The sequence below is a fragment of the Protopterus annectens genome, chromosome 11.part0, assembly GCF_019279795.1.
Source record: "Protopterus annectens isolate FY-2018-M chromosome 11.part0, PAN1.0, whole genome shotgun sequence".
In the NCBI taxonomy this organism is placed as follows: Eukaryota; Metazoa; Chordata; order Ceratodontiformes; family Protopteridae; genus Protopterus; species Protopterus annectens.
Window position 1 is genome coordinate 241,581,473 of NC_056745.1, and position 18,773 is coordinate 241,600,245.

Here is an 18,773-nt window from a genome sequence, read left to right on the forward strand (position 1 = left end):
GTGGTGCAACCAGTACTACTGTATGGCACAGAAATCTGGGAAGTAAAGGCAGAGCAAATGAGAAAGCTGGAGGTGATGGAAATGAAGTGCCTGAGAAGGGTGGTAGGAAGTGCATTATGGAACAGACGAAGAAATGAGGACATAAAAGCAGAAGCCAAAGTAGCTCCAACTGCAGAAAAGATCAAAGAGAACAGATTACAGTGGTTCAGACACGTGCAGAAAAGAAGAAGACAATTTGTTGAAGAAGATTTCAGACAGACAGGAAGAAGGTAAGAGGAAATGAGGGCATCCAACAAAGGGATGGATTGTGAGACAGAAGATGTACGACATACAGGTATGAGTGTCAAAGAAGGCAGGAGTGGAGCACTGAATCGAGAGAAATGGCAACAGTTAACACGACACCCTGACTCCATGTAGAGAAATGGGAGGGGGGGGTTGGTGATGACCATGATGAAGTCCCACTTAAACTGTATCTGTTGGGTGAGTCCTGTCTATTGAGGGCTGGATGGAGTGATAAGGAATGTGTGCTTGACTGGCTAAGTTATTTCTCTCTCACTTTCTCATACTGGAAGCTGGAAATCCTCCCATGCCTTAAGCATCTCTTTATAGTGGCTGCGTGATTCACCATGGTGGTGTGTTGTTAACTGGAGGGGACTATCAGGATGCTTGAATCAGTGCACTTTCCTTGTCAGTGAAGATTTACCTTTGCTTGGACACATAGCCGGCCTTAGGCATAGGCCAACTAGGTGGCTGCCTAGGGCACCACTCTACTAGGGGCAATTTTCCAGTATTTATTTGGTGTAGGTAGACCAGGATGGGGGCAGCAGGTGATGTGGTGGGGGGCACCATGGCACCCTTTTGCCTAGGGCACCAGATGACCTAAGGCCGCTCCTGCTTGGACATTCTAAATCATGTTGCCTTACCAGCATTCCTTCTTCGCATCTAGATGGCCTTCCAGGCAAACAGGGAAATGCTGGAGGCTTGGAGCTCACATTCCTAATACTCGGTAATCTATAGTAGGTGAAGTAAATGAAGGTACGATCCAGCACTGTTTAGAAAGGAGAAGCACTGGAGGATTGATTTTGTTTTACCCTGGATCCATGCAGCCATGATCAGGATCCATGGTAAAACTGGGCACGGAGTATTCAGGAATGGAGTCTGTTACTGAGAACATACAGTAAGCAGAGCAAAACAATAATAACAATAATAATAATATGAAGTGTATTTATTTCTGATGATCTGTTTTTGGCAAATAAATCTGTTTTCCACTTTTACTGGCAATTGTGCTTTAAATCAATGACTCAAGTCATTTATTATGTATATTTCACATATATTGACTGTAACTGTTCTTTTTGTATGACTCAGGAAACTCTGCATGACCTTATTTTGGCTTATACTCGCTCTGTTTCATTTGCGTTTTGCAGATCATGATTGAAAAGGGTGGCAATGCTCAATTACTTAGTTAATTGAATAAATAGAAATCCTTTGACTGCATTTAAAGATCATCATGTAGCTGAAGAGGATAATGCTACTGAATTCATATAGAAATGAGCCAATGACAGCATGTGAGTGTACCAGCTGTGCCTTGCATGCATAAAGAACTCAGAGGTTTATAGCTCCGTGGTGTAGTGAGAACTCAGTGGTATATAGTTCCGTGGTGGTGTTATCCTTTCTGACAGCATACTTCAGGTCCAGAAATCTGCCACCTTGGCCATATGGACATTGAAGCAGTGCTGATGCCTTATTGGATTAAATATATTGTATAACTGACATACATTATATTTAATCCAATAAGGCTTCAGCATTGCTTGGATTAAATATATTGTATAACTGACATACCAGACAGTTCTGAGTTACAGTCAACATTTTGCATGTATTCCATTTTTCACTGTCATGAACATTAAGCCTCAAATGCATACATTTCTGCTTGGATAAAAAAACTGATTTTTTTCCATAATTTGAAAACTTTTATGTTAAATTATGTTTTATTTCATTCTAAATAACTGAATACAATAGTTTAAACAGGGGTAAAATGTAATTATACGAACAGCCTAGTAATTGTTATTCAAGAGTGTGATGTCTCATGAAGCATCCATGAAAGTACTGCTCTCCATTTCGACATATAGCAAAGCTCCATATGAGCTCCAAATATGCACTAACACAGAATTAAATAACATTTTGACCAAACTAGTGATACTAGAAAATAACAAGTAAAGACACTGATGATGGCTGATGTGATTTTACAACTGTTTTGTCTGGTGCAGCATGAAGTGTTGAGGTGATTAAATATACTCTGCACTGAGATGATGAGTACACTATTTGCAAATGGAGTAATATCATTGAGTAATGAGGAGTTTGAAGGCTGACAGCACAGTTTCATCATGTAGTCTAAGTGGAGAGGACTTGAGTACTGCACTTAGAGAAGTATAATGTGGGATATATACATGTGCAATGGTAGCAATATGAGTAACTCTTCTGCATTTTCAGCACCATTTATTTATATGGAGACTGACTGGAAGCAGTACAGTAAACACAGAAGGATCCTAGAGGATTCAGTTTCAAGGTTGTATCACAGGAGGGGGACTATGCATTCTGGAAATGATCAAAGTAAGGTAGCATAGTGCTCCAGTGTTTAATGATAGCTCAAGGTTCACCAGTTCAGTTCTCAGCTGGGGTGCTTTCTGTATGGAGTGCTAATGCCCTCCCTACACCAGTGTGGTGTTCTGCAGTTGTTCTGGTTGCCTCCTATGTCCCAAAGATATGAAAGAGATAAACTGGTGATCATTCAAATTAGCCATATGTATGCATTCCTATGAGTGATTATGTGTGTGTACGTGTGCGCGCATATGTGTGTGTGTGTGTGTGTGTGTGTGTGTGTGTGTGTGTGTGTGTGTGTGTGTGTGCTGCTTGTTAGAAAACAAACTGCTGAACTGCTATAGAAACTTGATTGCTAAGAAACTCTACTTTAATAAAGCTATTTGGAGTTTGTATGTGTTAAACAAAGGTGATATAGTGAATAGCATGGAACTTTTGTTTGTTAAGAGTCTGTGCCATATTGTTTCATTAGATTGGTCTTGCATTCTAATGGGACTTTTTCTGCAGAAATTAAAAACTGCTTTAAATGACTAACCACAGTATGAAACCATTTCACTGCTTCCTGTTTTGATGCTGAAGTGAATCTATTTTAAGTCAGAAGATGAGCCTTGTAAGCAGAACATTTCTGAAAAAATGTCAATTATGGTGTCAGCCAATATTAAAATGATCTCTGTGCTTTTCACATTTGGCATTCTAATCAAAACAGAGTGATGTATTGGAACACAATTGCATAATAATTGAGATTAGAAAGGTTATCCTTTTCTCCACTTTAGTGTGGATCTCCATGTAACTATATATATATATATGTGTGTGTGTGTGTGTGTGTGTGTGTGTGTGTGTGTGTGTGTGTGTGTGTGTATATATATATATATATATATATATGTGTGTGTGTGTGTGTGTGTGTGTGTGTGTGTGTGTGTGTGTGTGTGTGTGTATATATATATATATATATATATATATATATATATATAAAAAACATATACATACGTATATATATATATATATATATATATATATATATATATATATATATATATATACCATTTTTGAACCCGGGGTCACCAATAATACAAATGGTATGATTTGCATCTCCATCAGCAGACAGCTGCATCTTGTAGGCTATTGCACAAAATATTAAAACTGATTAAATAGGTTCTTGTAAGAAAAAAATGTAGAATGCATTTCATACATCTTAGATAGTACTTCTTGAAAGTAAATCACATTTCATTTATTCCATTTAGCTTTTAAAAGAAAATGATTTTCACATCCCATGAAAAGCTTAGCACAATTTTTCACTTGACATCTTAGATTGTCAGAAGCTTAACGGATAACACTGCCTTCATATCATATGAGTGTGCAAAGGTAACAACAACAGAGCTAGATTACCCATAAATTAAATGCTACTCTGTTTAGCATGTAATTTGTTCAGTTGTTGTGTTGAAAAAGCTTCCTGTTGATGGGTAGTGTTCTAGTACTGAATTAACAACTCAACATTGACTTACATTGTGTAACAACTAAAGGAATAATTCACCTTCCATTCTATAATTTTATTAGTCTTAATATGCAGCAAAGCAAATTAAAATGCAGCATACATTTATTTTGTGCAAATAAGTCAGAAAATAAAGGGAAATGCATGCTTTCCCTTTAAACCTTTGAAGTAAAATAGAATTAAAACACTGATTATAAATCTATTTGCTATCTGAAAAAAGTACTAATTTGTACTGATTGCTGTTAAGAAGGCACATAAAGTTAATTATACTGTAGACTGAGTTATGTTAAATCTGTTCATTTCGTTACTTTTATTATGTTGCTCTTACAGTGCTGTTGGAAATGTTAAAATAGCAGACGTCAGTTCAAATGGCCACTACGTGAGGTTGTTGAACTGCTCTCCGGATATAGAAGAAGACATTGGAGGTTACATTTTGCAGCAGAATATCCAAGGGCATCCAGTGGCATTTTATAGATTCCCACCTAGGACTCGAATGAAGGCAGCAAGCACAGTAACAGTAAGTACGACACTGGCAACATCTTCATAGAGCAGGGACCTGTTAAAGATATCTTACTGTGTGATACCATGAATGCAGTCATTTGTATGCAGCATTGTGTTTGTCATCCTGGTACTAAAATCCATGATTCAAAAATGTGAGGTGGTAAGGGGTGTTACCATGTCCCGAGTAAGTGGATACTAACCTACACAATAAGAATGAATGCTTTACATCCACAGTAAAATCGTGAATAAATGCTGTGAGAGGGTTTAGAAATCAGCAACAATTGCAAGCTATAGCCATTCTCTGCAAGACCAAAATGATGCTACAGCACCCCTAAGTGAGTCAGACTTACATGTCGTTTAATATGCTTTCATAAATCTGATGCAGAGGTATGTGCTAAACAAAATGAGCAAAGAAACTGTTGTAAAATTAATTTAATAATGTACATTTGGCTTAATGTTATTTAGGGGGATATAAAGAGCTGTAAAAAGAACCCTTGAAATTATTTTGCAATGTCTGACTTTAAAAAAGAAATGTTTCATTATATTGTTACATTTCTGTACAGCTCATTTTGTTCATGCTTACAATATATCCATGGTTAAGCCCTGCATTACCCAAACTTAAACATGATATATTGTTTTACTATCATTCAACAAGCCTTAGGATATCAGAAATTAATAGCCAAAACAAAGCATCTATTACATCAAGAATTTGAGATTAAATGTTACGATGCTTATGCAGATGTGTGGTATTGAAGTTTGTATTTATTGGTTATCACCCCATGAGAATGTAGAAAAAAATGTAATGCACATATTGTTCAGTATTATTATTTCTTCATTGAGATTTCTTCAGATAGTAGATATAATCATCATTCATTATTATCATCATCATGTACCTCTTTTTGCCTATTTTCTACATGAGGTCAGGGTGTTGTATGAAACTGTTGACATTTGTCTCAGTTCAATGTGACTGTCCTCCCTTCTTCAACAGTCATGTTGAAGAAGGTACAACAGTCACATTGAATTGAGAGAGATGACTGTATTCAGTTTCATCCCATATTCCTTCAGTTTTGCATTCCATTCCCCTGTCTTTTGCTGAAATTCTTGCTCAGAGTCTATCTGTAATGTAACATTGTGTGCATACAGCAACCTTGTCCCCAGTGACCTGTTTGCTAATGTAGTACATCACCAGTATGAACAGCAGTGAGCTCAGAGCAAAACCCTGATGCACACCCACTCCTGCTGGAACCCCTCTGTGAGATCAAACAATGTTTGCACTTGAGTCATTGGGTCCTTATACATAGCCTGCATTAATTCTACCAATGTTTCTAGGACTTCAAACCATCACAGGACTGCCAAAGTCAGATTTATTGGGACCTTGTCATATGCTTTCTCCACGTCTAGGATTGCCCATTTGTTCTCTCTCCTCATCCCTAGTTTCTTCTCAGCTATTTGTCTTACTGCAAACATTGGGTCAGTTGTGCTGCATCCTGATCTGAATCTGAACAGCTCATTTCCCATCTTACTTTCTACTACTGTGTGTATTTGTTTATCAATCACCGTCTCCAGAATTCTCATGCAGTGTGACAGGAGTTTGATACCCTATACTGCCCACAACTGTGAATATCCCCTTTGTTCTTGAACAGTGGCACTAATATGTTTTTTTCCAGTCATCTGGGATACATCTTTCTCTCCATACTTCTATGACTACCCTCAGGAGCCATTTTTCCCTTATCTCACCCAACATCTTTATCATATCTGCTATGACCTCATCTGAGCTGCTGCTTTCCCAAACTTTATTTTCCTTAGTGCTGTTCTTACTTCTTCTCCTCTTCTTTCATCATAGGCTGTGTGTGGGGTAGTACGGGTCTACTTCACCCTGTCGAAGGCCGACAATATCGAAGCTGATATTGTTGGCACCAAAATGTCGAAAGCGAAAGTCATTGCGCATGTAATCGGAAATCTCTGTAAGGGGAGATTTCCATTTACTGCAATGTAGTGCGATCTCGAAGTTGGTATATTTAAGTAGCGGGAGGTGCGGGGGGTGCAGGGGGCCTTGCCCCCCTGCATAGAGCAATTTGTGTTGTGTTTGGGTGTTTTTTTGTTTTTTTTTTTGTGTGTGTTCGATGTTCGGGGGTTTTGAAATTTTCCTGTCGATTATTACGCTATCGACAGTTTAAGTTTTCGACAGCATAATATAAACGCGGTAGTACAACTTTTGTGGGGTTTTCTTCATTCAGAAGTTGCTGGAGGTACTCCTTCCATCTGCCTATGATATCTTGTGGACTGGTAAGCAGGTTGTTACAGATATCCCTTATAAAGGGTGTCTGACTATCTTCTTTTATCTCTCTGTCTTTGCATTGCAACCTGATAGAATTTCTTTGTATAATTTACCAAGTCACTTTCCAGAAGCGGTTAGAGTGCCTCTGATGCCTTGTTCTTTGCTATTGCAACTCTGGTATTAGCCTCTTTGTTAGCCAACCAGTATTCCTTCTTAGCCTGGTTCATCTCTTCTATCTCCCACTTTTTCCTTATTTCTTTTGATGACTTTCTGGACTTCTGCATTCCACTACCCCTTTCCTTATGCACTTTATTTCCATACCTGACTCAGCTGTGTATCTGTTCTATAGCCCTCACACATGCTGTTTTGAGGTGCTGCCATTCTTTTTTATCTCTTCCTAGTTCATCTTCTTCCTGAGGTTCTAGAGCCCTGAGTAATTCCTTGAACTCCTCTGATTTCTCTCCTAACAGCTTCTAGGTCTTCAGCTGAGCTGTTGAGCTTAGGGTCTTCTCTGAAAACCACTTGCATCTGATTATGGCAACCAGTGGTTTACATTCTGGGCTGACTGTTTCACTGGGGATGCATTAATGATTCTGTCCCAATGCCCCTTTCTTACTAGGAAATAAGTCTACCCGAGTTGCATGTTGGCCACTCTTGTGAGTGATTTTGTAACTCTCTCTTCATCTTTCTTCCTTTATCTCTTCCTGAACCACGTATTGGCCACTATCAAGCCATTTGCCAGACAGAAGTCTAGAATGGCCTCTCCTTCCTTATTTCTGTTGCCCTACTCATGTTTACCCTGTCAGTCCTCAGTTTTGTTCTGTCTGTCTTGATAGGTGCATTCAAATCACCCCTTATGAACACCAATTCATGCTGTCCTGGTTTATTTAGTAGGATCATACAATAATAGGATCATAGGAGGTTACTAGACTATCCAACCGGAGGTCATTTCAAGCCTAGCCATTTCATCCGAATGTAATACCATAGATACCCTAGTCAATACCCAGGATTGTATTTAGTAATGACTGCCCATGTCCACTAGGGTTGTGGCTGCTATCCCTGATAAGAATTTACAGTGTCCCATCCACTTGTCCACGTTCCTTTTGAAAAGTGTCATAAAGGTAATCTGATTCACATGAATTGACAGATTATTCCAAAGATGCAGCAGTCACCAGAAGACAAATCTGTCCCTTCAGCACTTCCTATTCAAGAAGCAGGCCATATTTAGGTCTCTGGAATGGATAGCTCTAGTCCCATTTGATTTACAGATGTGCAGCAAATTCATTAGGTTTGGGTCAGAGATTGCTCTGTAAGCCAGTCATAAGTCTCACATAAGAAGTCTATACTATACTGAGTGTAGTGACAGGGACTTTAGTCAGTCTGTGGAAAGGCACGTGTTGGAGTCCCTTGATCTTCTTAGTTAGAAACCTCTAAGATCTCTCCAATTGCTGCAGGTGCTTTGTATGGTACATACCAAAAGGGGTGTTAAACTCAGTTGTGGGCCTGATTAGTGATGAGTATAGAAGGGTTATAACCTCCTTTGCTCTAGAGGTGATGGCTTTGCTAATCAAGTGTGCTATGTGGAAAGCCTTCCTTACTACAGTAGACACATGGTGGTCAAAGCTAAGGTCACAGTCTATTTGTAGTCCCAGATCTCTTACCACTTCATAGGTACATAGGGTATTGTTGTTAATTCGATAGTGTGAGGGGACATTGTTTTTACCGAAGGGAATGGTGATGCATTTCTTTGCATTCAGTTTGAGACCATGACTAAGACACCAGTCAGTCTGCATAAGACCCTCTTGAAGTATACTGACATCATTTGGGGATTTAATAATTGCACCCAGTTTGCAGTCATCCACAAACTTGGCCAGCCACAGCCCCTTAATTTTGGCCTGAACTATAAGTAGAAGTATACACCAAACAGTAGGGGGCCCAGCACTGACCCTTGTGGCACACTGCTGGTGACTAGTCTGCTGGTTGATGTGGAATCACCCATTTTTGATAGTGTTAGCATTTTGTGAGCCAGTTGACAACCCATCTTACAGCACAGGGGTTTATATTCAGTTTGCAAAGTTTGTCGGTAATGCCTGAGTGTGGGATTGTGTCAAAGGCTTTTGCAAAACCAAGGTATGCTGTGTGCACTGATTTGCCCGTCAGTGGCATTGGTCATATTTTCAAAGAAATTCACCAGGTTTAACAGGCAGGATCTCTCCTTGAAGAAATTGAGTGGGGTTGGATCCAGGGTTTGGAGGTCACCTATGTCTTTATTTATGAGGTCCATGATGATACATTCCATGGCTTTACAGATAAGACTGGACAGACTTATGGGTCTATAATTCCCTGGGTCTGTTGCTAAGCCTCCTTTGTGGAGGGGAATAACTATTGCTGTTCTGCATTCCAAAGAAACAAAGCCTGTCATTAGGCTGTGATTGAATAAGATACTTAATGGTAATGCTAGTTCATGTTTTAGTTTGTTTAGAAGACAGCCTGGGATGCCATCTGGTCCCATAGAGGATGTCTTTTTTGCCTTAGACAAGGCTTTAATGACCTGCTCTTTGGATAAGTAATGGGGGTAAGTTGGGGACAAGGTTCGTGATAAGTTTGTAGGGGATAAGTGAGTGAAATGTTCACCAAATCTGTCCACTAGCAGGTTTGCTATCACTGCAGGATCAGTGTGGGTGATACCATTAGTCACTAGTTCAGCACATGCTTTGGTAGGTCCTGCAGCTTCAGCCCGTATGCAGTTTTTTCCTCACTATCACATCCCTGCTGTGGGGCATAGGCTGAGATTATGAATAGTGCCCTATTCTTGTACTGGTGTCTGTTTATCATGAGTCTATCACTAATTCACTGTCTTCTGAAGCCTCTCCTACACCATAATTCCCACATCATTTCTAGTCTGGCCTCCTCCTGAGTAGCAGACTCTGGATCCCAAGTCAAGTGCCTTTGCTACATTGTCCTTCCATCTTGTATCCTGTATACATAGGATGTACAGACTTCTCTTTACCATTATGTTATCCACTTCCAAGCTGTGTCCTGTCAGTGAATCTATACTGAGTGATGTGTTGCAGGTCATTTGGTTTTACGTCCAACTATCACTCAACAGCTGCAAATAGGGCCATGTACACACTTTTATGTCCAGCTTTCACTCAACAGCTGCCAATAAGGCCATATACACCCCTTCCACCATTAGCATGGGTCCCTTGCATAGGTCACAGTAGGACACATCCTCAATCCATTTATCACTTTCAAATACTCATGCTCATTTTTGGTGACATTACCCAACATGACCAAATCACATAGAGCCAATTTTTGCACCATTGAGTGGTGCACAGTCTGTGATCCATATTCTTCTATCTTGAGGATATTGCTTACCCCACTTGACTGCCAAAGATGTTAGTCTATAGAACTACAGAACTCTTTCCCCTGCAGGCACCATCTAGAGTCTGTGCTGCTCTCCACACTTCATTCTCGGGTGAGTTTGAGGTGGAATCACTCTGTTTTCTTTTTTTTTGGAAGATGGCAAGAACCCCAAAGAAACAAAGGGCTAACATGTAAACTCCATAATGGCATTGGCCAGAGATCAGGATCAAATCTTAGACTTTGTGCATGAGAGGCAAAGACCGTAATGATTATGCAACTGGTCTGTGTGAAATTCATTTAACATAGCAATATAAAGATGCATCTATGGCAACTGGTCTATGTGAAATTAATTCAACATAGCGATACATACACACACATGGACATTTTTTCATGTGAGCCTACCTATTCACTTACACTTGTAGTGCATCTACACATACATATGCTGATTTGGCATAGTGGTATGTTGCTCTGACTGTAGTGCACAGGGTCCTGGGTTCAAGACTTGGCAGTGAAACGCATGGTGGTAACACAACATTCAACCCTCTTCAAGAGAAACCTTGACAAGTGGATGGGAAACAGAAAGTTTACCCCAGGGATCACTTCAATGGCTCTGCTGGACAGAGGCACAGGGAACTACTCTAAGGGGGCAGCGAAAGCCAACACATTCCGGCTAGGTTTATAAATGCCTTTGGGCAGATAGCCTAGTACCTACCTATGAACCTATGAATCTATATGCACACACTTACACACACACACACACACACACACCTATATATATATATATATATATATATATATATATATATATATATATATATATGTGTGTGTGTGTAAAACACACATATGTACACACAGACTTTGGAATTCAGAATTCATAAAGATGCAATGAGCCAGCCATTGGGCACGATGCTCTTCTGAGCTGAGCAAATAAAGAATGATTAACAAGTTACACAATGAAAATATATAGCTCAAACAACAGCTTAAGAATTCAGCTCACAGTCAGAGCAGGGCCTGAGCAGAATGAGATTCTGAAATGTGACAAGCACAACTGGTGAACAGAATGTAATGTGGCTCAGTGTTTTCATGCATGCACAAAAGTGGCAACATAATAAAAGCAACTATCAGCCTTAAAGTGCTCTTTCCACATTTGAAATGTATTTTTTTACCAGATTAAAGTATAAAAATTAGATTAAATGACAGTAGGAAGCAGATAATGGAAACAGGTTCAGGAATAAGTAGGATGTGGGAAGTAAGGAAAGGTATTTGGGGGGCAGGTACCCATTTTCTGTATAGATAGAAGGCAGGGTGAGGAAGGATATAAGGTGAGAGTAGTTAGCAGGGGCAAACACACAAACATATAACACAGGCAAAACTGGCAGAAGAGGTGCTGATACATGGATGGGCGGAAATGACAGTTTTATACAAAAGACAAACAAAGAGAAGACAAATGTGATGGGGGGCACTGGACAACAAAGTAGTGTAATGGCACTAAAGGGAGGGAAACACCAGGATGATTCATAATCCTGCCCACATCATACCCACCAGGAGAATATACACCACCTTATGTTCCCTCACTACTGGAACCTGGCTCAGATGGAGCCAGTGGCAGGCAGTTAAGGGACTCTGCAAGTCGCGGTCTTTCACGGTGGTTGATGTGGACATCAGAGCACCAGTCCACTAGCTCCTCCATCATCTCTGCAAGCTACCTGTGGGTGATATGCTGATGATCACCCATGACAGAGCCACCAACAGGAGCAACAGCACTCCAAGATGGTGAAAGGACAGAAGAGGAGGCGCTACAGCTTCTCCTGTGGAAGGTAATGCAGAGGTGGCACCTGCAGGCACAGGCAAAGGTGCTCCAAGAGGTATACGTTTGTGAAGACTGGTGGTATGCAGTGAAGCAACAGTCTCAGCTGTGGTAGCTGCCATATTATAGAAATACAAAAAAAGGAGATAAATAACATAACAAGCAAGTCGAATATATTTAAAAACAGGACAGTGGGAGGGAATGCAGACAAAAAATAAAACGCATTAGCATTAGAAGATAAACATGAGGCTATGCTACTAAAACTACCCCAACAGTAATATTATGAAAATACATAGGGGAGCTGCACAGGTGACTACCGGCAACCCAGGGATATATGGTGACATAGGCTCATAGGTGTGTACTAGGTTAATGACCGCTAGGGCCCTTATAAGCCTAGCTGTGCAGCCTAAATGTGACCCACAAATTTGATTTATATAGAGGTTGATTTACTGACTGCCTCTGTCCATCAGTGACATAGGTAAGAGACCATGGGTAAATTTCTGATTGCCCATACATTAGTCCAAGTTGTGCTTAAATAGGGCTAGAGAAGAACTCTGCTTCACATGAATGAGAAGCCTGTTGCAGAGAATGGAAATTCTCCGAGAAAAAGTGTGGAAGGCATTGAAACCTTGCATTCCCAAAAAGTATAAGGTTAGCTGCCCTTGCAGGCCATTTTAAGCCTAGCTAATTTCCTAAAAGTGAGGATCAAACCATGTACAAGCACTCAGGTCACTCCACAGCAAGTACAAATATGACTCAGTCATTGTACATGCCGGTGTGAACGACCTGAGACGTACCTCCCTGGACTACATAAAAAGAGACATAAAGGAGCTCTCTGATTATGTAGCCCAGACCGGTATGACCCTGACCCTGAGCAGTATCTTACCCTCACCAAGAATGATGCCACAGTACAAAGACAAAATGATCAGTTTTAACAATTGGCTTAATTACTGGTGTCATTCTAAGGGGATCCAATGTCTGTCTGCTTGGGATGACATGCTCGACAAGCCATGCTGCTTCACAAGGGATGGCTTGCACCTGTCACCCCTGGGCTTCCGGATATTGGCCAAGGCTCTTGCCACCCCCATAGTGCCTTTTTTAGGCAAGGCTCAAATGACAAACCTACCTCCCTAGAAAACACAAGTGGAAAAAAACTAAGGGTAATGCTGCTCAATGCCAGAAGTCTAAACCTCAAGATGCATGCCCTCGAAGCCCTCCTCAGTATGGAGAACATTGATGTCTGTGCAGTGACTGAAACCTGGTTTAGGGCTCCTGAGAGCACCCCAGCACTATCAGGTTTTACCTCATATCATGCTTTCCGGCCCCAAAACTTGGACCAAACCACAAAAGGAGGGGGAGTATCCATATTCATCAAAGATACCCACATCTCCAGGTTAGTGGCAACGCACGAAGCATCGGAGACCATCCAGGTGCAACTAACCATAGGCAAAACTGCCTTACAGTTTGTAGCATGCTACAGACCACCCTCTCAAACTCAGGAACCCCACACAGCCTTCCTGAAGACACTGGAGAGTATGAATGTCTCTCCAAATACCATCATATTGGGAGACTTCAACTACCCAAACATAGACTGGGAACATTACTCAAGCCCCAACACCCTAGCCCAAAAGTTCCTAGAATTCATACACTCAAATGCGATGGAACAACTAGTCACCATTCCCACAAGTGGAGACAATATACTAGACCTTATCATCACAAACATGGGGACAAAATGCTCCACACCGGAAGTATATCCCTCATTGGTAAGATCAGACCATAAATTAATCTCACTGGAAATCCACATCCCGCCCCCACCCCCTGCACAAAAGACCACAGTGAAGAACTTCTCAAAAGCCAACTTCACACTTCTTAAGACTGAAGTGGTATCCTTCAAGGTCCCTGGGCCAGTGGAAACCACAACCCACACTGCTGAATCCTTTACAAATGCCTTCTACGGGCACCTTCAAGAATGTATGGATCATGCAATCCCAAATAAAACCAAGACCCATTCCCCAAAGACAGGCACCGGTCTGGTGGACCCCAGCCATAAACAAACTTTACAACAGAAGGAGGAAGCTACTACATGACAGAGCAAAATCCCTAAAAGGGAAGGCATCTCTGATCAGTACTAGCAAAAAACTATGATCACTCATAAAATCATCCAAGGCCAACTTTGAGAGAAAAATCGCAAAAGACACAAAAGACAATCACAAGGCCTTCTTTAGCTATGTTAGAAACCTGGGTGGAAACTCCCAGATATGCTCAGAGTTAGTCCAAAATGACATAAAATACACTGAACCCACTGACATTGCCAACATTCTGGCAGACAGGTTCATTGCAAATTTCTCCCCCCCCCCCAAAAGGAGAAATAACTATCCCAGCAGAGTGTAGCCTCCCTAGCATCTCAGATGCCCAGGTGAGAGCCACCCTCTCTAAAGCTAAAAACACAGCATCAACGGTGTCCCGGGCTGTGTGCTACATGAACTCCAAGAGGAACTAAACCCACACATAAGGCTGCTGTTTAATCTTAGCCTCACTACAGGATACGTACCCAAAGAGTGGCGTATGGCAACAGTGGTCCCACTTCACAAAGGCGGTGCTTCTACGGACCCTGGAAATTACCGCCCCATAAGCTTGACGAGCCTGGCCTGCAAAGCTATGGAGAGGATCATTATGGAACTCATAAACAAAGACAATGGGGACCTACAGACATTGGATCCTACCCAATTTGGCTTTGTCAAGGGCAGATCCTGCCTTTTGAACTTGGTCGACTTTTTTGAAACAGTCACTAAGGCCATTGATGAGGGTAAGGCAGTTCACACAGCCTACCTTGACCTTGCAAAAGCCTTTGACACAATACCCCATTCGGGCATCATAGACAAACTCACCAGCTTAAATGTAAACCCATATGTCACAAGATGGGTTGCAAACTGGCTTAAGGACAGAACCCACAGGGTCAGAGTTGCTGGAGCTATGTCAGACTCTAAGCCAGTCACAAGCGGTGTCCCACAGGGCTCAGTCCTGGGACCCCTCTTGTTCGGCATTTATTTTTCCGAGGTACAGGCAAACATAGGAGGATTGTGGCTGACAAAGTTCGCAGATGACTGCAAACTGGGCCATAATTGATACTCCAGCGGACACAAACATCCTTCAGAGAGGCCTCATAGAAATGGATAATTGGTGCCAGAGCCATGGCCTTAAGCTGAATGCCAAAAATGTATAGTCATACCCTTTGGGAAAAACAAGGTACCCACAAATTACCACATAGGTGGTAATCCATTAAGTACGGAAGAGGTAATCAGGGACCTAGGGACCCAGGTTGACAGTAACCTCTCATTTGACACTCACATTGCCAAAGTGGTTAGGAAGACCTTCTATATTGCCCACCTTATCATGAAGGGTTTCACATCTAGATCAAGAGAGGTCATTGTGCCCCTGTACTCTTCTGTTATCAGGCCAATGATTGAGTACAATGCCCCATTTGGGATGTATCTTACCCAACACCTGCAGTTGGAAAGACCCCAAAAGTTCCTCACCAAGAGGATAAAGGGTCTTAAACATATGTCATATGCTGCCCGACTGAAAAAACTCCAGCTCTATTCAGTCGCATACCGCCTACTCAGAGGTGACCTGTGCCTGACGTACAAGGCCATGTCCAATCCAGAATTAATGGACATGCTCCATCTCAGAAAATCCAAATCCATCAGAGCCACGAGAGCAAGAGACTTAAACCTCAACACAGAAATAAATAGGACGTGCTGGAGGGACAGATTCATAACCCAGAGGCTCCCTACACTCTGGAACAGAATCCCAATCCATGTTAGGCAGAGCCCCTCACTAACTCTATTCAAGAGAAATCTTGACGAGTGGATGGGAGATCGTAGGTTTACCCCGGGGGTCATCTCTGTGTCACTACTAGACAGAGGCACAGCAAACTAAACCCTAAATGGGAGTAGTATTCTCATCCTAAGGGGTGGTGAAAGCCACACACACTCTGGCTAGGATTATAAATGCCCTAGGGCAGATAGCCTAGTACGGACCTATGAACCTATGAACCTAAACACCTTAAGCATTATGCCAGTATTACATCTATGTACGCTGAGCTAGTGATATAATGTAGGGAATTCTAAGTACACTTCCTGTGAATGTCCAGTGTACTCACTGTACTATACTTCTGATGTATTACACCAATGCAATTACAAGGAATTTATTCTAATGCCTTGTACATGATCTACAAGATGTAACCCCCAGCGGCCACATAGAGCCTTATTGCAATATGAAAGAAGATGTGGAGCTGTGATGAGAAACCCTGAACACCTGTGTGAAGTAGATTGGAAGGGAAAAAAGCTGCATTGTTAATTGTTGAGGTAGGTTATACACCTCACTTCCTTTGCTGCATGGTTGAAAAAGTGTTTTTAGTCAAATGCTGTGTGAAAATAGGTTGTTAGTGTTTAGATTAACACTGTACAAGAATGTAATTCTGAGGGAAACCTAGGAAAAAATAGCATGAGTACTGAAAAAGGTAATCAGTGAAAGAGCCCACAAGAATGCATACAGGCAGCACTTAATAGCACCTTGTAACACACATATGTTTGTTGCTCTGGGACAGTCATATGTGCACAGCAGTACCCTACCATAGTGTCATGAGTGGGGTATAGTGCTGCTTTTGAGTGACTTGTAGCATATGTGTGACTGATGACAACTTGTGTGAACAAGTATGTGTACTACATTAGTTGTTAAGATCAGTACACTGTATGTTCCTATACTAGTCTGAGTGTTGTGAAGGAACAAGAAATTACAGGGCTGCATACATCACACTGACATAGTACAGCTGCCTTCTATTGCTATCATTCAAACAATGTATGTACTAGGATACCCGAGTGTCTATACAAGGAAAGCACATGGACTGGATAGGCGATGCTTACTATCCATAACATTTTCTTCTGGAATACATGCTTTTGTTGTATTTAATCTGTGTGTATGGCAGAATGATACTGATACATGTGTATTCATGGTTATCCAACTGTAGCAAAGTCCTGTGTGTACTCATCTGCAAGACAGGGGCACAATCAACTTAAATGACTACTGGTTGTCATTTGACAACCATTACACAGTGACAAATGCTCACAAATTGTACTCCTTACCTATACAGCAGTCCATCTGGCAAAGGGAAAACTCAAAAATGCAATTTGTTCCCCTCAGAGAATGAGTTTTTTTTTACAGGCCATCCATCTCCATAGCTGAGCTGACAGATGTTTCTCTAAGAGAATGCTAACTGGCTCCACCATGGCTGCGCTTGGCAGGATATTGTAGAAGACATAAACGTTGTTGGTAGCTGGGACCAATATTATGCATAGGTCTGACTCAGGGCCACCGACATGATTCATGATGCACCAAACCATGCTGCCTGTCTTGCACAGAAGGGAAGGGCAACTGGAGGCTGATCATTGAGTGAATTTATTATTTGTCAGGGGAAATTAGACTCATCATAGCCCCAAAGAGGTGTGCTATTCCATCCGCCTGACTCAATAATGTATACACTACATTCTGATGTGTATGACAGTGAAATCTTGTTTGTCCTGTTGTCTGGATATATCAGGACTGCAAAGGGCATGAGTAACTGCACAAGGTAAGATTATCATTTTCATTATGGCCACTGTGACATATTCCTATTACTTTTGCACAGGGAGTAAAATGAAGGTGATTAGTTTTACTTATACTGGGTATTTTATGCTGGTGTCCATACTGATGATGTTCTGTCTGGCTCTACCACATTAGGAATACCACTGCCTTATATCAGAGATGAGCTGTACAGTAATGGAGTGAACAGCTAGCATGGACAGGGAGTGCATTGTTGGGCATAGTGAATGCGCAAATGACATCAAATGCCTGTGATGTGGGCACAGCTGTGGACCTGTGGCTATTACCCGCAGTATATAGATTACAAACATAGGGGTACTTGACAATGATGCATGCAGTCTGGGAAGTGAGTCTCCCCCAGTGGCTTAGGCCTCATTGTTTGCTCCAAGCTCCATAAGGTGTGGGGATGTCTTTATGAGGATGTGTGTACAAGTGACTGTAAATTCAGGAGTACAACTCTTCAAGGGAACTGGCTGTGGCAATGTCTACAAACCAGAGAATGCTCCAAGCGATTTTTGAGATGTAGGCTAGCAGCACATCAGTTTTTGCAGAGATGGTATATGTACTGCAGGGTGTATGTAATGATCTGAGGGAGCACACAACACGTATGTGTGACCTTATTGACATATCCTATCACCTACTTAGGTTCATAGGTAAGTACTAGGCTAGCTGCCCTTGTGGGCCATTTTAAACCTAGCCAATTTCCCTTTTGGTGCTTGATGTAACCTATCACATTTGGTGTTAGATTTATTTTACCCAGCTCATGGTTAATAATTATATATTACCCTTAGTGAAAATAACTGGGATAATACCATAGATTATTTGAGGGGACCCATTCATGGGGCAAATCATTTAGGAATGGTCTCTGTCTGTTAGCAGCACAGGGGGCAGTCCTGGGTAAATTTTCTATTACCCATCCATAGATCCAAGTTGTACTGAATATGAACAGGGTTGAATTTTCTGTGAATGAGACAAGACAACTGACTACTACTACTGTGTCCTACTGGCACAAAGCAGCACCTCTTGTGCTCCAAGATTGTGTGGTGGGCATGTGTCCAAGAGCCACTCCACCACTGGCTCCAATGAAGGTGCCTAAC

The 18,773-nt window shown here is 41.5% G+C and overlaps 1 protein-coding gene across 2 annotated transcripts in view; it reads left to right on the top strand.

The window, feature by feature from the left end:
* Positions 1-18,773, top strand: part of LMNTD1 (lamin tail domain containing 1) — a 1,453,405-nt gene that overhangs the window by 1,261,588 nt on the left and 173,044 nt on the right. For both annotated transcript variants that reach the window (XM_044087661.1, XM_044087662.1), the window contains exon 12: positions 4,415-4,601. In XM_044087661.1, the coding sequence (XP_043943596.1) occupies positions 4,415-4,601 (187 nt within the window). The remainder of the gene's footprint in view (positions 1-4,414; positions 4,602-18,773) is intronic.